The sequence below is a fragment of the Triturus cristatus genome, chromosome 3_2 (genome assembly GCF_964204655.1).
Source record: "Triturus cristatus chromosome 3_2, aTriCri1.1, whole genome shotgun sequence".
In the NCBI taxonomy this organism is placed as follows: Eukaryota; Metazoa; Chordata; class Amphibia; order Caudata; family Salamandridae; genus Triturus; species Triturus cristatus.
Window position 1 is genome coordinate 1058172758 of NC_140584.1, and position 17510 is coordinate 1058190267.

At 48.8% G+C, this 17510-nt stretch overlaps 1 protein-coding gene across 2 annotated transcripts in view; it reads left to right on the forward strand.

Annotated features, from left to right (window-relative positions):
• The window catches only part of SPNS2 (SPNS lysolipid transporter 2, sphingosine-1-phosphate), a 295960-nt gene that overhangs the window by 214242 nt on the left and 64208 nt on the right, over window positions 1-17510 (forward strand). For both annotated transcript variants that reach the window (XM_085649769.1, XM_085649770.1), the window contains exon 8: window positions 12491-12680. In XM_085649769.1, coding sequence (XP_085505895.1) covers window positions 12491-12680 — 190 coding nt within the window. The remainder of the gene's footprint in view (window positions 1-12490; window positions 12681-17510) is intronic.

The following is a 17510-nucleotide window of genomic DNA, read 5'->3' on the forward strand; positions in this document are numbered from 1 at the left end:
TTTCGCGGCCGCATGGCTGCTTGGCATAGCTAATAGGTCTCGCTTTTGGGACCTTATAAGTATTTAGTTATGCAACTGTTGCATGGCTAAACACTTATAAGGTCCCAAAGGCGAGACCTATTGGCTATGCCAATGCTTGTTTTTTGGTGGCTGGTGATTCTAGTCTTGGCCGGGCCAGCTCAGCCTTTCCTCCTTTTGAGGTTGGTGACTCGAGGGCCATCTGGGAATCTATAACTTTACAAAAAGTATTACTAAAGGACAGGTTTAGTCTGTTCACTACCGTGCAAGTGGCCACCGTATTTCTTCACAATATGCCCAATTCTGCGACCAGAGAATTTTCATATTCATTATGGATTTACTTGCCACATAATTCACAATCCGCTGCATAATGTACAGTTTTCATCAACAACAAAGATATCTCTAGTGCAAACTTATCAAAAGTTCTTTTTAACAGCACTCTACATGGTGCCGCGAGTGACAGGCCCTTTGCAGAGGTCAGCTGGTCAGTTTTTAGTTGCTGAGCGCTGCATTCAAGACGTCACCAGGTGCTGACACAGTGAAAACTGCTCAATGAGTCTGCACAGTTGTTAGAGTGACAAAACAGGGAAAACATACTGCCTCAGACAGTGCTACAATAAGGCACATCATTTGTCTTTCCTTGTCGCATAACGTACTAAACCCTGCCGCATAATTTTGTAGTGAGTTTCCACACCGTTCCAGTGGGCCTGGTGACAGTAGAGCTGTCACATTGGTGAGTTCCACTGCCCCTTCAGCCTGCCTACCGTAGAAAAAGCCTCACTGCCACAGCACATGAAGGCTAGTGGGAATCTCTCCCAGTGTAAAAGTGCAGGAGAGAACATTCTGAGGGGCAGATTTACAAGGCCCTTCCGCCACTTTTGCATCACTGTTCCCATGTTAAAAGTGACGCAAAAGTGGCGCAAGGGCCTTGTAAATCTGCCCCTGAGTGCCCAGAATAATTTGAGCGGCTCAAAACGAGCCGAATTGAAGGTTTATGGCTCCAAGTCATGGCTCAGCCAGCCAGCTGTGAGCCATCCACTGCCGGTGAGTGACATGTCTCAGCAGCCCTTTGCCACTTTGAGTCCTAACCACAGACAAGCTCAGAAGGGCCTCTTGCCCCCAAATATATATTATTTACCCTCCTAACCCAACACTGAAAAGGCAGAAACAGATAGGCTGTGTGAGAAGTTGGCCTGATATGTAGTGCTCACTATTCTAGTGATCACTGTGTATCATTCCAAACGACCCTTATTGATGATTGGTTGTAAGTCAACCTTATAGACCAGCTATCCTAGTAGCGTGGATACGAGCAGTCTTAGGCTAAACTCTAGAGGGCGTGTTAAGCCAGCTGTTTACCATCACATATACCCCTTGGACACCAAGTGAAAGGACACCACACAAGTTGTTATGAAAATAAAAGGATATTTATTTATAACAAGACTACCCTGGCTCTTTATGAGTCAGGGAGCTAAGCACACTACAAAACTCTTAGGAAAATACTTCAGTTGCACAATTTACACAAATGCCCGAGGGGCACGAGAAACCATCTACACTAACAGTGAAATGCGAATGGTTAGAGTCTGGAGGTACTGATTCCGGAGTGTTCCGATCAGTGGGACTAAACGAAAAAGGAACTGGACACTTGTAGAGCGAACCTGCGATGGAGCATCGAGATGCTCGAGTTACCTAGCCCGGAGGCTGCGGCTGCGTGAAGTTCGGCAAGATGTCGGGAGTCCTCGTGTAGTCTCAGGAGCCTGAAAGAAGAAGTTGCTGGCAGGCGACCAGTGACGATGTTCAGAGCGATCCAAGCCTGGATCGGTGATGAAGGAAACCTGAAAGCAGAGGGGACTCAGTTCTCAACCGCTAGCCAGCGATCGTGTGGGTACCAGGGGGGTACCGGCTGAAATCACCTCGACCAGGTGAGTGGGTGACGTCGGACTCGGCTGTTCCTCGGACCAGGAGGCGCGGCGGCGACCAGGATGGAGGGCGAGCTGTCCCACGAAGGTGTCTGCTGTCGATGATGCTGGGCCCAGGAAGGGGCAGCGGATCTTGGCAGTGGCAACCCAAGCGGGGGAGTCAAGATGGCGTCGGGAGTGGACCAGGAGGGTCCGTGGTACTCCTCTGTTGAAGGGGAGCAAGAGCCAGTCTGGAGCAACCAGACCGGTGATGCAAATAATCTTGGAGCGTCGTGAAGAGGGCCACAAGCCGGTCGGCAAGTGGTCGGACAACGCTGGGAACAGCAAGAAGCGGAAGGGCCCCCACGCAGATCTCGTGGATGCTGGGGAGACAGACTTCGATGCTGGAGCTGCTCAAGGTTTAGGGCTTCTCAAACCCTAGGTGCACTCACTCGAGGGTCCCTCGGTGGGCGTGCTAGATAAGCGTCGTGCAGGTTCTGAAGATAGCCGGTCCCGCAGGTCTCGTCACACCTACGACTCTCAGCTGGGCTGATGAGGTAGGTAAAAGGTCAGAGATGGCAGGGAACTCGGGTCTCGTCGAGCTGGGAAGTCTTGATCCGTGGGAGAGACTTACAGCAAACCGCAAGCGCTTAGGTGGTGCCTGCTGGTGCAGGGTGGCTACTCCTTAGCCACAAGGGAGAGTTCAGAAATAGTCAAGAGTTCCTTTCGTGGAAAGTGGTTCGTGATTCGGAGTTATCCGATTATCTGATTATCCCATTTGGGAAGGGGACTCGCTCCTACCTTTATTCTAAGAAAAGGGGCTGGCCCGTGACTAGGTTCTACCTATGGGTGGAGCCAGGAGGGGGGTGGTTACACCCCTATCCTTTGTCCGGCTTCGCGCCAGCTCAGGGGCTGGTGTGCCCCCGAAACTGGTTTGAGCCGGGCTATGCACAGTGAGCACCGGGGTGCCACTTGCAATCACCTTCCTTTCAGCCCTGCCTACCTGGGATACACAAACCCTGTCTGGGATGGTGCTAACACCGCCCTCGACAGGAAACCCTTTGTCCAAGCTCCCCTTGCTGGAAGGTCCCCCAGCAGCAAGAGGTCAGACTTGTGTCTGGTGGCAGCATCCATTTTGTGATGCTGAGGCTTGAGTCAACCTTAACCGGGGTTCAAGGTTACTTCCATGTCGTGTCCCTCTAAAAGGGGGGAATGCTAACCCCGTCGCCAGGACTGGCGAGGGGTTCGTATTCCCATTCGTATGACACCTTACTCGACATGTGTAGGTGATGTGATGCCAACGTTAGCAAATAACCGCAAGGATTATAATGCATTAAAAGTAGTTGGCCCGCGTCACCATGGAACGGCTATTAGGACTTGGTTCCGCAAGCCGTCGACGGGCTCAGCTCGCGCCAGAGCACCGTCCCACATGATTCCCTGCACTCTGCCTTCAGGATTGATAAGGCCTGCTATAGGAGTGACTGATAGGAATCCATGCGTCCATTTTAGGGTTTAGGGGTAGGAATACTACACCTACAGCAACGGGTGATTACGCCACGTGGCCCCAGCTGTCGTGCAGCCAGTTGTGTCAGATTTGGGCGGCCATTCCAGGGGTGGCATAATACATGCTTCAGCCCCTGGTAGGCCCTGGGTACACCGATGCCCTGGATACCTGTGGTATGCTGAGACAGGGACTGACAAGGCTGCCCAGTTCCAATTAGTGGATGCACCTAATGTACATGTGTGTTAATTTCGAGAGAGAACAGCTAGGCTGTGGGTCTGATTGGCAGGCCCACAGCCGGAGAAAGTCGTAAACCAATGAAGCAAAAGCAAAAAATCTGGGTGATCATAGGATTGCAGACCCTACTCTCCTACATGACCCCCCCCCCAAACTTTGGGACAATAAGCTAACCTTGACCAGGTGAGTCTTCTTGCTCTAAGTGGAAATACCTGGAGAGCCCATCTGCATTGCCATGATCAGTGCCAGGTCTATGCTCCACTGTGAAGTCCATCCCCTGTAGGGAAATGGACCACCTAAGTAGTTTGGGGTTTTCACCCTTCATTTGATTTAGCCACAAGAGGGGCTTATGGTCGGTCTGAATCTTGAAGTGAGTGCCAAACAAGTATGGCCTCAACTTCTTCAGGGCCCAAACCACAGCAAAGGCCTCCCTCTCAATAGCTGACCAATTCTTCTCTCTGGGGGTCAGCCTCCTGCTAATAAAAGCTATGGGCTGGTCATGACCATCAAAATTCAGTTGCGATAGAACAGCTCCCACACCCAGCTCCGAAGCGTCTGTTTGGACAATGAATGGTTTGGAGTAGTCTGGACTCTTTAGGATAGGTGCTGTGCACATGGCCTGCTTTAGGTCATCGAATGCCTTCTGACAGCTTGCTGTCCACTGAACTTTTTTTGGCATCTTTTTACTTGTCAGGTCGTTTAGCGGGGTCACAATGGATCCATAATTTCTGACAAATTTCCGGTAATAACCAGTCAGGCCCAAGAAAGCTCGAACCTGAGTCTGGGTGGTTGGAGGAGCCCAGTCCTGGATGGCCTGTATTTTGCTCTCCAATGGTTGAACCTGGCCTCCACCTACAAGGTGGCCCAGGTATACAACCTGTGTCTGCCCTATCTGGCACTTGGTGGCCTTGATAGTGAGGCCTGCCTTCTGCAGGGCCTCTAACACTTTCCTCAGGTGGACCAGGTGATCCTCCCAGGTGGAGCTAAAGACAGCGATATCGTCCAGATACGCCGCACAGAAGTCGTCCAACCCAGTGAGAACTCGATTCACCAGCCTTTGGAAGGTGGCAGGTGCATTTTTCAAACCAAAGGGCATTACCACGAACTGATAATGCCCACCCGGGGTAGAAAATGCTGTTTTGGGCTTGGCCTCCTCAGCTAACCTGATTTGCCAATACCCAGCTGTCAGGTCAAACGTACTTAAGTAGTTGGCCGAGGCCAACCGGTCGATAAGTTCGTCTGCTCTTGGTATCGGGTGGGCGTCAGTCTTAGTGACCGCATTGAGACCTCTGTAGTCCACGCAAAACCTCATCTCTTTCTTACCGCCCTGGGTGTGAGGTTTCGGCACGAGCACTACGGGACTAGCCCAGGGGCTGTCCGAGGGTTCAATGACTCCCAGCTCCAACATTTTCTGCACCTCTGTCTTGATGCAGTCTCTGACATGATCAGGCTGCCGATAGATTTTACTCTTTACGGGCAGACTGTCCCCAGTGTCGACCTCATGGGTACACCACTTGGTCTGACTGGGTGTCAGAGAGAACATATGTCGAAAGGATTGAAGAACCTGTTTACAATCCTCTTGTTGATGTCCAGAGAGGCTGCCACAAAAGACAACACCATCTACTGATCCATCGTCAGGGTTCTGAGAGAGCAGGTCTGGGAGAGGGTCACATTCCTCCTCCTGTCCCTCATCTGTGGCCATGAGCAAGCCCATGCCCTCCCTGTCGACATATGCCTTGAGCCTGTTTACATGGAGCACCCTGTGGGGGCTCCGGGGAGTTCCCAGGTCTACCAAGTAGGTGACCTCTCCCTTTTGCTCAATGATCGTGTGGGGCCCAGACCATTTGTCTTTGAGTGCTGCTGGGGCCACTGGCTCCAGCACCCACACCTTCTGTCCAGGCTGGTACACAGTCAGGACAGCCTTTTGGTCGTGCCAAGCTTTCTGTAATTCTTGGCTCGCCTCCAGGTTTTTAGACGCCTTTTCCATGTACTCCGCCATCCGCGAGCGGAGACCGAGCACATAGTCCACAATGTTTGATGCCGGCTTTCTGAGAGGTCTCTCCCATCCTTCCTTTACCAAACAAAGGGGTCCCCTTACAGGATGTCCGAACAGAAGCTCAAAAGGGCTGTAGCCAACCCCCTTCTGCGGGACCTCTCTGTAGGCGAACAAGAGGCAGGGTATCAGGACATCCCATCTCCGCCGAAGCTTTTCAGGTAGTCCGTGAATCATCCCTTTTAGGGTCCTGTTGAATCTCTCAACAAGCCCATTGCATTGTGGGTGATAGGGTGTGGTGAACTTGTAGTTGACACCACATTCCTTCCACATAGCAGTCAGATATCCCGACATGAAGTTTGCACCTCTGTCTGAGACGACCTCCTTAGGGAAGCCCACTCTGGAGAACACTCCAAGTAGGGCCCGTGCCACCACAGGTGCTGTAGTGGTCCTAAGGGGAATAGCTTCGGGATACCTGGTGGCGTGGTCCACCACCACCAGTATAAACTTGTGCCCCGATGCTGTCTGGGGTTCCATTGGTCCGACAATGTCGATCCCCACTCGTTCAAAGGGTACCCCCACCACTGGTAGTGGTATGAGGGGGCCTTTGTCGTGCCACCTGACTTACCACTGGCTTGGCAAGGGACACAGGAGCGGCAAAACTCCTTCGTATCTTCGGACATGTGGGGCCAGTGTAAGTGTGGAACAATTCTGTCCCAAGTCTTATTCTGGCCTAAGTGACCTGCAAGGGGAATCTCGTGGGCCAAGGTGAGAAGGAAACCTCTCAGAGACAAGGGGATGACCAGCCTCCTGGTCGCACCAGGTTTGGGGTCTCTTGCCTCGGAGTACAGGAGTCCATCGTCCCAGTACACTTTGTGGGTACCTGTGGCGTTCCCTGCAGCCTCAGCAGCAGCCTGCTGTCTGAGGGGTTCAAGTGAGGGGCAGTCTAACTGTGCCTTCCCCAGGTCTTCCCTGGAGGGTCCCCCTGAGCCCAGAAACTCAACCTGACCAGGTTCAAGCTCTTGCGGCTCAGTTTCCCTCAGTTCTTTAAGGTCAGCCTCCTCGGAGACTTGATCCACGACCTGGGGCAAGGGGGAAGGCGAAGCCTTACCCTTACTGCTCCTTTTCTTGGAAGGTGTCTGGTCCGTTCTTCCAGGATCCAGCACCTGTTCAGTGGGGCATCTTTTGGCCTGTGACCTGGTCACAGCAAGGACATGTGCTGGCAAGCCTAACATCTCCATGTGAGTCCTCTGCTCCACTTCTGACCATTGTGACGTTTCCAAATCATTGCCCAACAGACATTCTACGGGGAGGTCTGAACTAACCACAACCTTTTTCGGGCCACTTACCCCTCCCCAGGAGAAATCAACAACTGCCATACTGTGATTGGTAGTGACGTTGCTGGCATTGGTCACTAGGTAACTGGTACCTAGCATGATCTGTCCAGGGTCCACGAAGTTAGGCGTCACCATGGTGACACTGGCACACGTGTCCCTGTAGGCCTGAGCCACTTTTCCATTTATCAAAGGTGTCTGTCTGTATTTGCCCAAAGTATTGGGACTGGCATCAGGGGACATATCCATATCCCCTGTACAGACAAGGACGGCCTGAGTGAGCGTGCCGACTAAGTCGTCACTCCCCTCGGTTCCCAAGGTTAACCCAACTAATGCCTTGGGAGGCGCACTACCACTGCTGACTGTACTAGGGGGCGCAGGTGCCTTAGGGGCTGCAGTGGCAGGAGTTTGCCCTCCTTTCTTGGTGCACTCACTAAACCAGTGAGTCTTACTTTTACAGTATTGGCACCACCTTTTTGACTGACCTTCTTGAGTCTTCTTCTTCTGTGAAGCCTGACCCCCACCCTCTTTGGTTTGTTGGGGACCTGTCGAAGACTTCTGGTCATTTTGTTCGTTCTTGTTACCCTTTTGGTCTGCTTTCTTCTGACCACCCTGGTTCTGATTCTGGTTCTGCTTGACCCTTGTTCTGACCCATCTGTCTGCCTTCTTTCCCAATTCTTGGGGAGAGGTCAGATCCGAGTCGACAAGGTGCTGATGCAACAATTGGTTCTGACAGTTGTTTAAAATCTGTTCTCGCATGATAAGATTGTACAATCCTGTGTAATCAGTAACCTTGCTACCCAGCAACCAGCCTTCCAAAGCCTTAGTGGCACAATCGACAAAGTCAGCCCAATCCTGAGACTGAATTTTCTGGGTGTCCCGGAACAGCACCCGGTACTGTTCCGTGGTTAAGCCGAACCCATCAATCAGTGTGTTCTTCAGGACTTGGTAGTTGTTAGCATCCTCAGCTCTTGTAGTGAGGAGCTTGTCCCTTCCTTTACCTTCAAAGGAAAGCCACAGTATAGCTGCCCACTGACTTGGGGGGACGCACTGGACAGTGCAGGCCCTCTCCAAGGCAGTTATCCACTTGTGGATGTTGTCCCCTTGTTTAAAGGGGGGCACTATTTTACTCAGGTGTCTAGTGTCTATACCCCTGTCTTTCTCTCTATTGAGAATGCTGCCACCAGTGGGATCTAACCCACTAAATTTCTGCTCTCGGGCCAAGGCAAGTCTTTCTTTGGCGAGGGCAAGTTCTTCCCGCTCGATCCTCAGATTGACCTCCCGCATCTTCGCTTCATGTTCCCTCCTCTGAGGGGAAGTCATTCCTCTCTGAGAAGGTGCCTGAGAGACATGTGTATGAACCGATCTGCCAGAGCCTCTGGAGAGAGACCTAGCTCGTCCGTTCCCAAGGTTAAGCCTGCTTGAGCGTGGGCCCGGGGCTCCCCCAGTTCCATTCTCATGCCTGCTTAAGTGGGTCCTTGTAAGCCTGCCGACTACCACTGGACCTTTGTCTGCCTCGTCTCCCGATAACTCGTCCTCGTCCTCCTCCTCTGTGTGGAGGTCGAGGTCTGGGTCACCGAGGGTTCCCTCTAAGGGAGGCATGTTCCCATCTGCACTGGGGGGACCTGGGTTAGAGGACCTCCTAGCATCGTACGCCTCTAAGAGACCTATCAGTATTGCGATGGTAGGGTTAGAACCCTGGTTTAGCTTCCTGGAGGCACACAGTTGTCTCATCTCCTTGAAGCTAAGAGTTGCATATCGTGACACGACCTGTGGAGGGTCACTGACCACTAAGGGAGTCCCTGCAGACTCTCCGTGGACCGACATGCTTTTCTAGTGAGGTGTAAGTGTTGCACCTACCTACACTATGGGTTTACCTACTGATCCCTTGCTAAGAGTTGTAGTCAGGGTGTGCTAAGCCCTGTTACACTACAACAGCCGGTTCAGTAGAACTCGGAGTATTCTAAGTTAAGTTATATGTACCTGGGTACTTATGTGATCTTTCACTGCGATATTCTTAGGATACGTGTGTGGTAAAACAACAGCAAGCTCAAATCCCACCGCTGCCACCAATGTGAGAAGTTGGCCTGATATGTAGTGCTCACTATTCTAGTGATCACTGTGTATCATTCCAAACGACCCTTATTGATGATTGGTTGTAAGTCAACCTTATAGACCAGCTATCCTAGTAGCGTGGATACGAGCAGTCTTAGGCTAAACTCTAGAGGGCGTGTTAAGCCAGCTGTTTACCATCACATATACCCCTTGAACACCAAGTGAAAGGACACCACACAAGTTGTTATGAAAATAAAAGGATATTTATTTATAACAAGACTACCCTGGCTCTTTATGAGTCAGGGAGCTAAGCACACTACAAAACTCTTAGGAAAATACTTCAGTTGCACAATTTACACAAATGCCCGAGGGGCACGAGAAACCATCTACACTAACAGTGAAATGCGAATGGTTAGAGTCTGGAGGTACTGATTCCGGAGTGTTCCGATCAGTGGGACTAAACGAAAAAGGAACTGGACACTTGTAGAGCGAACCTGCGATGGAGCACCGAGATGCTCGAGTTACCTAGCCCGGAGGCTGCGGCTGCGTGAAGTTCGGCAAGATGTCGGGAGTCCTCGTGTAGTCTCAGGAGCCTGAAAGAAGAAGTTGCTGGCAGGCGACCAGTGACGATGTTCAGAGCGATCCAAGCCTGGATCGGTGATGAAGGAAACCTGAAAGCAGAGAGGACTCAGTTCTCAACCGCTAGCCAGCGATCGTGTGGGTACCAGGGGGGTACCGGCTGAAATCACCTCGACCAGGTGAGTGGGTGACGTCGGACTCGGCTGTTCCTCGGACCAGGAGGCGCGGCGGCGACCAGGATGGAGGGCGAGCTGTCCCACGAAGGTGTCTGCTGTCGATGATGCTGGGCCCAGGAAGGGGCAGCGGATCTTGGCAGTGGCAACCCAAGCGGGGGAGTCAAGATGGCGTCGGGAGTGGACCAGGAGGGTCCGTGGTACTCCTCTGTTGAAGGGGAGCAAGAGCCAGTCTGGAGCAACCAGACCGGTGATGCAAATAATCTTGGAGCGTCGTGAAGAGGGCCACAAGCCGGTCGGCAAGTGGTCGGACAACGCTGGGAACAGCAAGAAGCGGAAGGGCCCCCACGCAGATCTCGTGGATGCTGGGGAGACAGACTTCGATGCTGGAGCTGCTCAGGGTTTAGGGCTTCTCAAACCCTAGGTGCACTCACTCGAGGGTCCCTCGGTGGGCGTGCTAGATAAGCGTCGTGCAGGTTCTGAAGATAGCCGGTCCCGCAGGTCTCGTCACACCTACGACTCTCAGCTGGGCTGATGAGGTAGGTAAAAGGTCAGAGATGGCAGGGAACTCGGGTCTCGTCGAGCTGGGCAGTCTTGATCCGTGGGAGAGACTTACAGCAAACCGCAAGCGCTTAGGTGGTGCCTGCTGGTGCAGGGTGGCTACTCCTTAGCCACAAGGGAGAGTCTTCAGAAATAGTCAAGAGTTCCTTTCGTGGAAAGTGGTTCGTGATTCGGAGTTATCCGATTATCTGATTATCCCATTTGGGAAGGGGACTCGCTCCTACCTTTATTCTAAGAAAAGGGGCTGGCCCGTGACTAGGTTCTACCTATGGGTGGAGCCAGGAGGGGGGTGGTTACACCCCTATCCTTTGTCCGGCTTCGCGCCAGCTCAGGGGCTGGTGTGCCCCCGAAACTGGTTTGAGCCGGGCTATGCACAGTGAGCACCGGGGTGCCACTTGCAATCACCTTCCTTTCAGCCCTGCCTACCTGGGATACACAAACCCTGTCTGGGATGGTGCTAACACCGCCCTCGACAGGAAACCCTTTGTCCAAGCTCCCCTTGCTGGAAGGTCCCCCAGCAGCAGGAGGTCAGACTTGTGTCTGGTGGCAGCATCCATTTTGTGATGCTGAGGCTTGAGTCAACCTTAACCGGGGTTCAAGGTTACTTCCATGTCGTGTCCCTCTAAAAGGGGGGAATGCTAACCCCGTCGCCAGGACTGGCGAGGGGTTCGTATTCCCATTCGTATGACACCTTACTCGATATGTGTAGGTGATGTGATGCCAACGTTAGCAAATAACCGCAAGGATTATAATGCATTAAAAGTAGTTGGCCCGCGTCACCATGGAACGGCTATTAGGACTTGGTTCCGCAAGCCGTCGACGGGCTCAGCTCGCGCCAGAGCACCGTCCCACATGATTCCCTGCACTCTGCCTTCAGGATTGATAAGGCCTGCTATAGGAGTGACTGATAGGAATCCATGCGTCCATTTTAGGGTTTAGGGGTAGGAATACTACACCTACAGCAACGGGTGATTACGCCACGTGGCCCCAGCTGTCGTGCAGCCAGTTGTGTCAGATTTGGGTGGCCATTCCAGGGGTGGCATAATACATGCTTCAGCCCCTGGTAGGCCCTGGGTACACCGATGCCCTGGATACCTGTGGTATGCTGAGACAGGGACTGACAAGGCGGCCCAGTTCCAATTAGTGGATGCACCTAATGTACATGTGTGTTAATTTCGAGAGAGAACAGCTAGGCTGTGGGTCTGATTGGCAGGCCCACAGCCGGAGAAAGTCGTAAACCAATGAAGCAAAAGCAAAAAATCTGGGTGATCATAGGATTGCAGACCCTACTCTCCTACAGGCTGGAAAAAGGTTGTTGTCTAAGCGTTTGTCTTTCTTTGATAAGGTTTTTTTGTACACGATTTGACTTTCAGCAGTTCTGTCAACAGAAATATGTAATTTATTGGTTGGACTGGACAGAGGTCCACTCTGAAACCTCAGGAGTTGAGTCTGAAATGCAAAGCACTTCAGAAATGTGCTGCATGGGAAAGATGTGCGCTTTATTCTTCCAATGTCCACACCATCTTAAAAGTGGGATTTACAGTGGAGATTGTAAGCACCGAGTGCACGCAACGTCATTACACCACATTTACCCTTTCAGTGGAGGTGCGACAGGTTCGCCTTATCGGTCATTTTAACTTCTAGACGAAGTAATACATTTCACTATTATTTTTAATTAGGGATTAGCCAAATCTAAATTTCGACTGTTTACAATGTCAACTATGCTATTCGCAGTTCTGTAATCATTTCAAAACTTTGCTTGAAACAGAGTTGCAAAATGTCCTTTTTCAAAGTGATTTTTTTACTAAAAATCTTTCTCAAAACCTAATTTTCCATATTGTATAATTTTTTTGCAATGTCAAGTTCTTTCTCTTTGCATAGGGTGTCAAGCTTGCAGAGTTTGAAAGAAATCTTCACTGTATTTGGTGAGGAAGAAAGACCAGTTTCATTAATCCTTCCCTATTGTGTGTCTTATTCCATAACATGCACCAGCTGACAAGAAAAGATGTTAGCCTCGCCCAGGGGAAATACCACCTGTTGTGATAAATATGTTTATTCTAATGGATGTTACAAATTACCATATTTAATTTGATGCATTTTTTATTTCTTAAATATCAAGTGTTTTAAACTTTTGCTTTTAACAGTTTGATATTCGGGGCAATCACGTGCTTCACTGGATTTCTGGGTGTGATCACAGGAGCCGGAGCCACAAAATGGTGCCGGATAAAAACCCAGCGGGCGGACCCTCTGGTCTGTGCCGTGGGCATGCTGGGCTCCGCCATCTTCATCTGCCTCATCTTCGTGGCCGCGAAGAGCAGTAACGTGGCAGCATACGTAAGTAGTGGACTGCTTTTAAAATATATTGAATACATAGGAAATATTGTAATCTGGCATCATACGTAATAGCCTATGTTTGTAAAAAATTATGCGTACATAGGAAATATTATGCACGGTCAAAATTGTAAACTGTCAGCATCAGAAAGTAAGATCTTATCTTTGTAAAATATTGTGCATGCATAGGAAATATCCTCCAGAGGCAAGCTTGTAATCTGGCACCATAGGTAAGTAATAGGCTACGTTTGTAGAATCCCATGAATGCATAGAAAATATTACATATGGGCGCCATTGTAAACCGTCTGCATATGTAATATTCTATACGTGAAAAAGACCCAGTGGGAACCAAAGATTTCCTCCTCTACTGCCTTGTTTAGCTTGGCGTGACTGCCACTCATTATCATACATGATATTTGCATGCAGGTTGTTACCTGCAGGTGGTTAGGTGTGACACATGTCTGAAGATGCATTCATCTATTAGAGAATTACAGACCGCAGCACCAACACGTCTTTTCAACATTAGATGAAACGATTTTTAAAAGAGGTGCATGCTCATAACAAGCTATTCGCATCTCACATTCATATTTTTGGCAGATGTGCAGTAAAATGCATGCTTCTGTCTGTGCAACAGCTGGATACACAGACTGACAGCACTTTGGTGAGCTGCGATCCTCTATTAGCATGAAACGGTCTCCACACTTGGCTGAGACCCTGTAACCGACGTCACGGTGATATCAGGAGTTTATGAATATTCTGCTATTTGTGATCAGCACAAACCTCGCATTTGGTGCATTAGTCCGAGACATGACTGGAGTGAATCACCTATGATCCCAGTTAGACACTGAATTAAACAAACATTGGCAAAGCCAATAGGCCTGGGTTTAATGTGCTAATGCATGCAGTGTTAGCACATTAGAGCAGGGCGCACCAAACTCCCCTAGAGACGGCCCTAGTTGTAAAGTAGCCCCTCATGCAGGTCAAAGCAAGCACTCAAGTGGACGTGGAAGGATACATCAAAACAGCCAATTGTATAAGGTGATAGATGTGCACTCCACCGGGCTGAGCCAAGCTGTGTGACAAAGGCTCAAGTCAATAGGTGAAAGAGGCTACTCGAAGAAAGCCAGGGGTGAAAAGGGGTGGATCAAAGACCACTCTATAGGTATTGTGAGAACTCAGACCAGAAAAACTTTTAGTCTCCTTAGGGTTGTTATTTTTAATGTCCACCTCGACAATCCTAATTCTTATAACCAGAGGCTTCCAAAGACAAGGGTATTATTTGGCAGAGAGTTTTTAACCAGGAGTGATGTAAAAGAATCAATGCCGTGGACCAAATATAGCTCAGAAGCCCGTGGCGGATGCAATCGAAGGCCGGAGCGCTAAATCCCAAGGCTGCGTAGCCTTGATTCCACCCCATGCCTCTGTAATCCACCATCAATCACTCTCCGCCCCTTTATCTCACTCTTGCAGGTTCTTTTCACTGTTTTTCTGTCTTTCTCTTCTCCCACCTCCCCCCTATTGTATTTTTTTCTCTTTTGCTCTGGATCAAAATCTGTTGAGGAAAAATAAGTGCCGGTCCCAAGAACGAGTGCCACCAACGGGCCACATTCAGCACCGAGTGAGGCTGATTTCAGAAACCGAACCCCGGGAGTGCAAGTCTTCAGTCCTAACAAGCCTTCAGCTGCTTCCAGAAAGGCCGCTGGTGGCTTTTAAGACTCTCTGATTGGCGCACAATGCCCACAAGACAGTCACACGCTAGCTACATGCCAAGCTCAAATGTTGTGCACCAGGTCATCAATAGACTCCTCTGTGCAAAATCTGCAGCTGGCCCCTTGGAGCAGAGGCTTTAGGGGAGCATGGAGGAGGCTTTGCAAGCAGTCCTCCTGCCTTTGTAACTTCCTCCTCCTCCCTTTATGAGAAGAAGTAAACCATATGGCATTTTCTTTTTTCTGTGTTGATGTCTGGCACTGAGCTAAGTGCCCAGAGGCTACACTGTTGTGCTAATGATAGTCAAGACACACCTCGTCTGTGTCCTGTATAAAAGCCCCTCAATCCTATCTCATTCAGGGCATCAACCTGTGGGCCCAGTTTGTTCTCTCAACACTTTGCTGATGAGTGACCACTCTAAGGCAGGTGTCATGTTCTGTAACCCATATACACTCAGCAGAGTCCCATGAACGTCAGAACCATGCCAGATTTTCAGGACAAACTAGGTTATTGACAGGGTGAGGGCCTGTATAAAACTGTGCACTGTTCACAACGTGTTGACTGACACTGTAAGTTTTTTTACCCAGTTGTACATTTATTTTCAACTTTACATCTGGTAAATTATCTGCTTAACCATGCCATTCTGTACATAACAATTTTTCAAAGATGTTTAAACACAAAACAATATAATCAGTATTGATTTCATGAACACCTGTTGTACAATGTCATGTATAATGTGCTTGTTGACATAAAACAATAAAGTTGTTTGACATAAACAATTTCAAAGAAACATTTGGGTCAAAACCCAATCAATGCCCAATGCATTTCGGAACCTTGCGGTTACTTCGTCAGGGGCCAATCTAAAGAAAGGAAACAAAGAACATTGTCTGAATAAACACTTGTTATTGGCTCGATCTCACTGTGTGTTCATATTGCCCAAATATCTGTGTGTTACCTGTGTTTATTTTTCTTTGGGTGGTGTGCTCTATAAATGACAAGAGGCAAAAAACAGGAAGAATCAGGTAGATTTTTGGCGATTTGGTTATAGTCACTCATAAAAGAATGGGTTCCACGGTGTACCCGGGCTTACCTGGGGAATTTGTAATCGTGTGTCTGTAACGATAAGACAAGGATCTGTGTTCAACACGAGCTAAGATGTGATCACAAAGATATTATAAGAGTGGCGAGCATCCTAACATTATGGATCTCATAAAAACAAGGCTTACCGCAAATGCGAGATTCATACAAACTGTAACGACAAGAACAAATGCAGAGAAAGATGACGTGAGTGCGCTAGAGGATTTACGGAAGAAGAAAAAACGATAACTTTCCAAAGCTTAATGATTAATACGGGTCTATTCTTACCGATTTCGACGATCGGAGTTTTGATAAACTGCAATACACCACCATAGAAGACGCGAGTGCGAATCCCCGCGTTATTAGCGCTTAAACGTGAATAAAATCCGGAAGTGCCAAGTGCTACCGAGGAATAGAGGAGGGACTTCACAAAGGCAAAAGTATACTGCGCAGTAAAGGTCAGCGCCATCTTAAGGCGGTGATACGTGTATTCAAGAGGTGGGGAAAAGTCAGGAAGATCCTACAACAGACTACGACCGCGTGTCATTATCACAGAAGAGTTGAAGGTTCCTGAAATAAAGTTATGAGTCTGAATGTAAAAAACGAAAATCACGTGTGTGTATAGAGAATAGTCACAAATCTAGCATGAACATGAGACCGAGATCTCAGAATGTTATGCTCATAACCATTTGAGAATGAAACATTAACTACAGGAAGCGTAGTGTATGTGTCGCAGTCACTATAACATATATTTAGGTAACATGGTGTACAATCAACCATGAGCCTCATGTATGGCATCTAAGCAAAGCAGTGCTAGGTTCTTAAAAAGACAGTTACTAATGATCAGCATAAGGTGAATGGTATAGAATGACAAATCTCGTTTAGTAAATCGCCTTGGTGTTTGTGTAGTACTAGTGCAGTCACTGAGTCAAAATCATAGTGGAATTTTCTGTCTGTGTAGAAGTTGAGTCTGTGCTGTGTGATAGGGTGATGATTTTAAATGAAACATGACATATCAAGCCTATCATTCAACCCCTTGGGAAGCATTGTATCTAGATATTTGATCCAATACACTTCTCTCTGCAAAAGTTTAAGATGGATGCTTACTCCATCTTGTGGCTTAATGCGTTCTATAATTTGGAACCTGATTTGAGATATTGAGTGGCTAGCCTCATAACTTTTCAGATTTTCAGGACAACCACTGACTATGTAAATGATGTACATTTTGGTTCATTGTATGTAAATCTTTCTTATATGCATATCCTGAAAATGTTGTAATGGATCCGGCCTTACTGGGCCTACCGTGGACACAACTGCTCTACCTCTTGCATCCTATCGGCCACAATGATCAACCCCACGCTGTCAGGCAAAACCTCAGAGAAGTGGCAGACACTTGGAGCAGCTGTCAGTGGTCAGAAAAAAAGTGGATGCTCCAAAGACAAATTGTTTACAAGTAGGGCAAAAATAAGGCAAAAATGTAAATATCGTTTCCTCTTATGTCCATAAGGGCTGAAGCATAATGGGCTAGTTCCGGAGTAGACCAGAGCCTTCTCCAGTAAGCCAATGGTTTGAACCTTGTGACCTCTGTTAGCTGATGACACCCCATGTCAAAATATAGAGGAACAAGAGGGGTGCTCTGGGGGAGACCAACCAGACCTCTCCAAAAACTTTTTTGAGCCTGAGCTAATTGGAAAATGTTTTCGAACCCCCATAGTTCTGCTCCATCTAAAATAGACGCCATAACTTTAGCGTGGTAGATCTTAAGTGCGGGGCCAACAGGCTTAGTTTGAGATAGCCTGTGTTCTTTCAAAATCACCCCTGCTATTTGTGAATGTTTAAGCGCCATTATTTCTATTTGGGGCTTCCAATCCATCTTACGATTAATGGTTACTCCAAGGTAAGTGAATAAGTCTGTTTGTTCTAAAGACTCGTTATTCATGACAACCCTTGACTTGATAACTTTGTGGTTGTGAAGCACCATAAATTTAGTCTTATCCACATTTACCAATAGTTCATGTTCGGAACAAAAAGCCTCAAACCGTGCCAGGG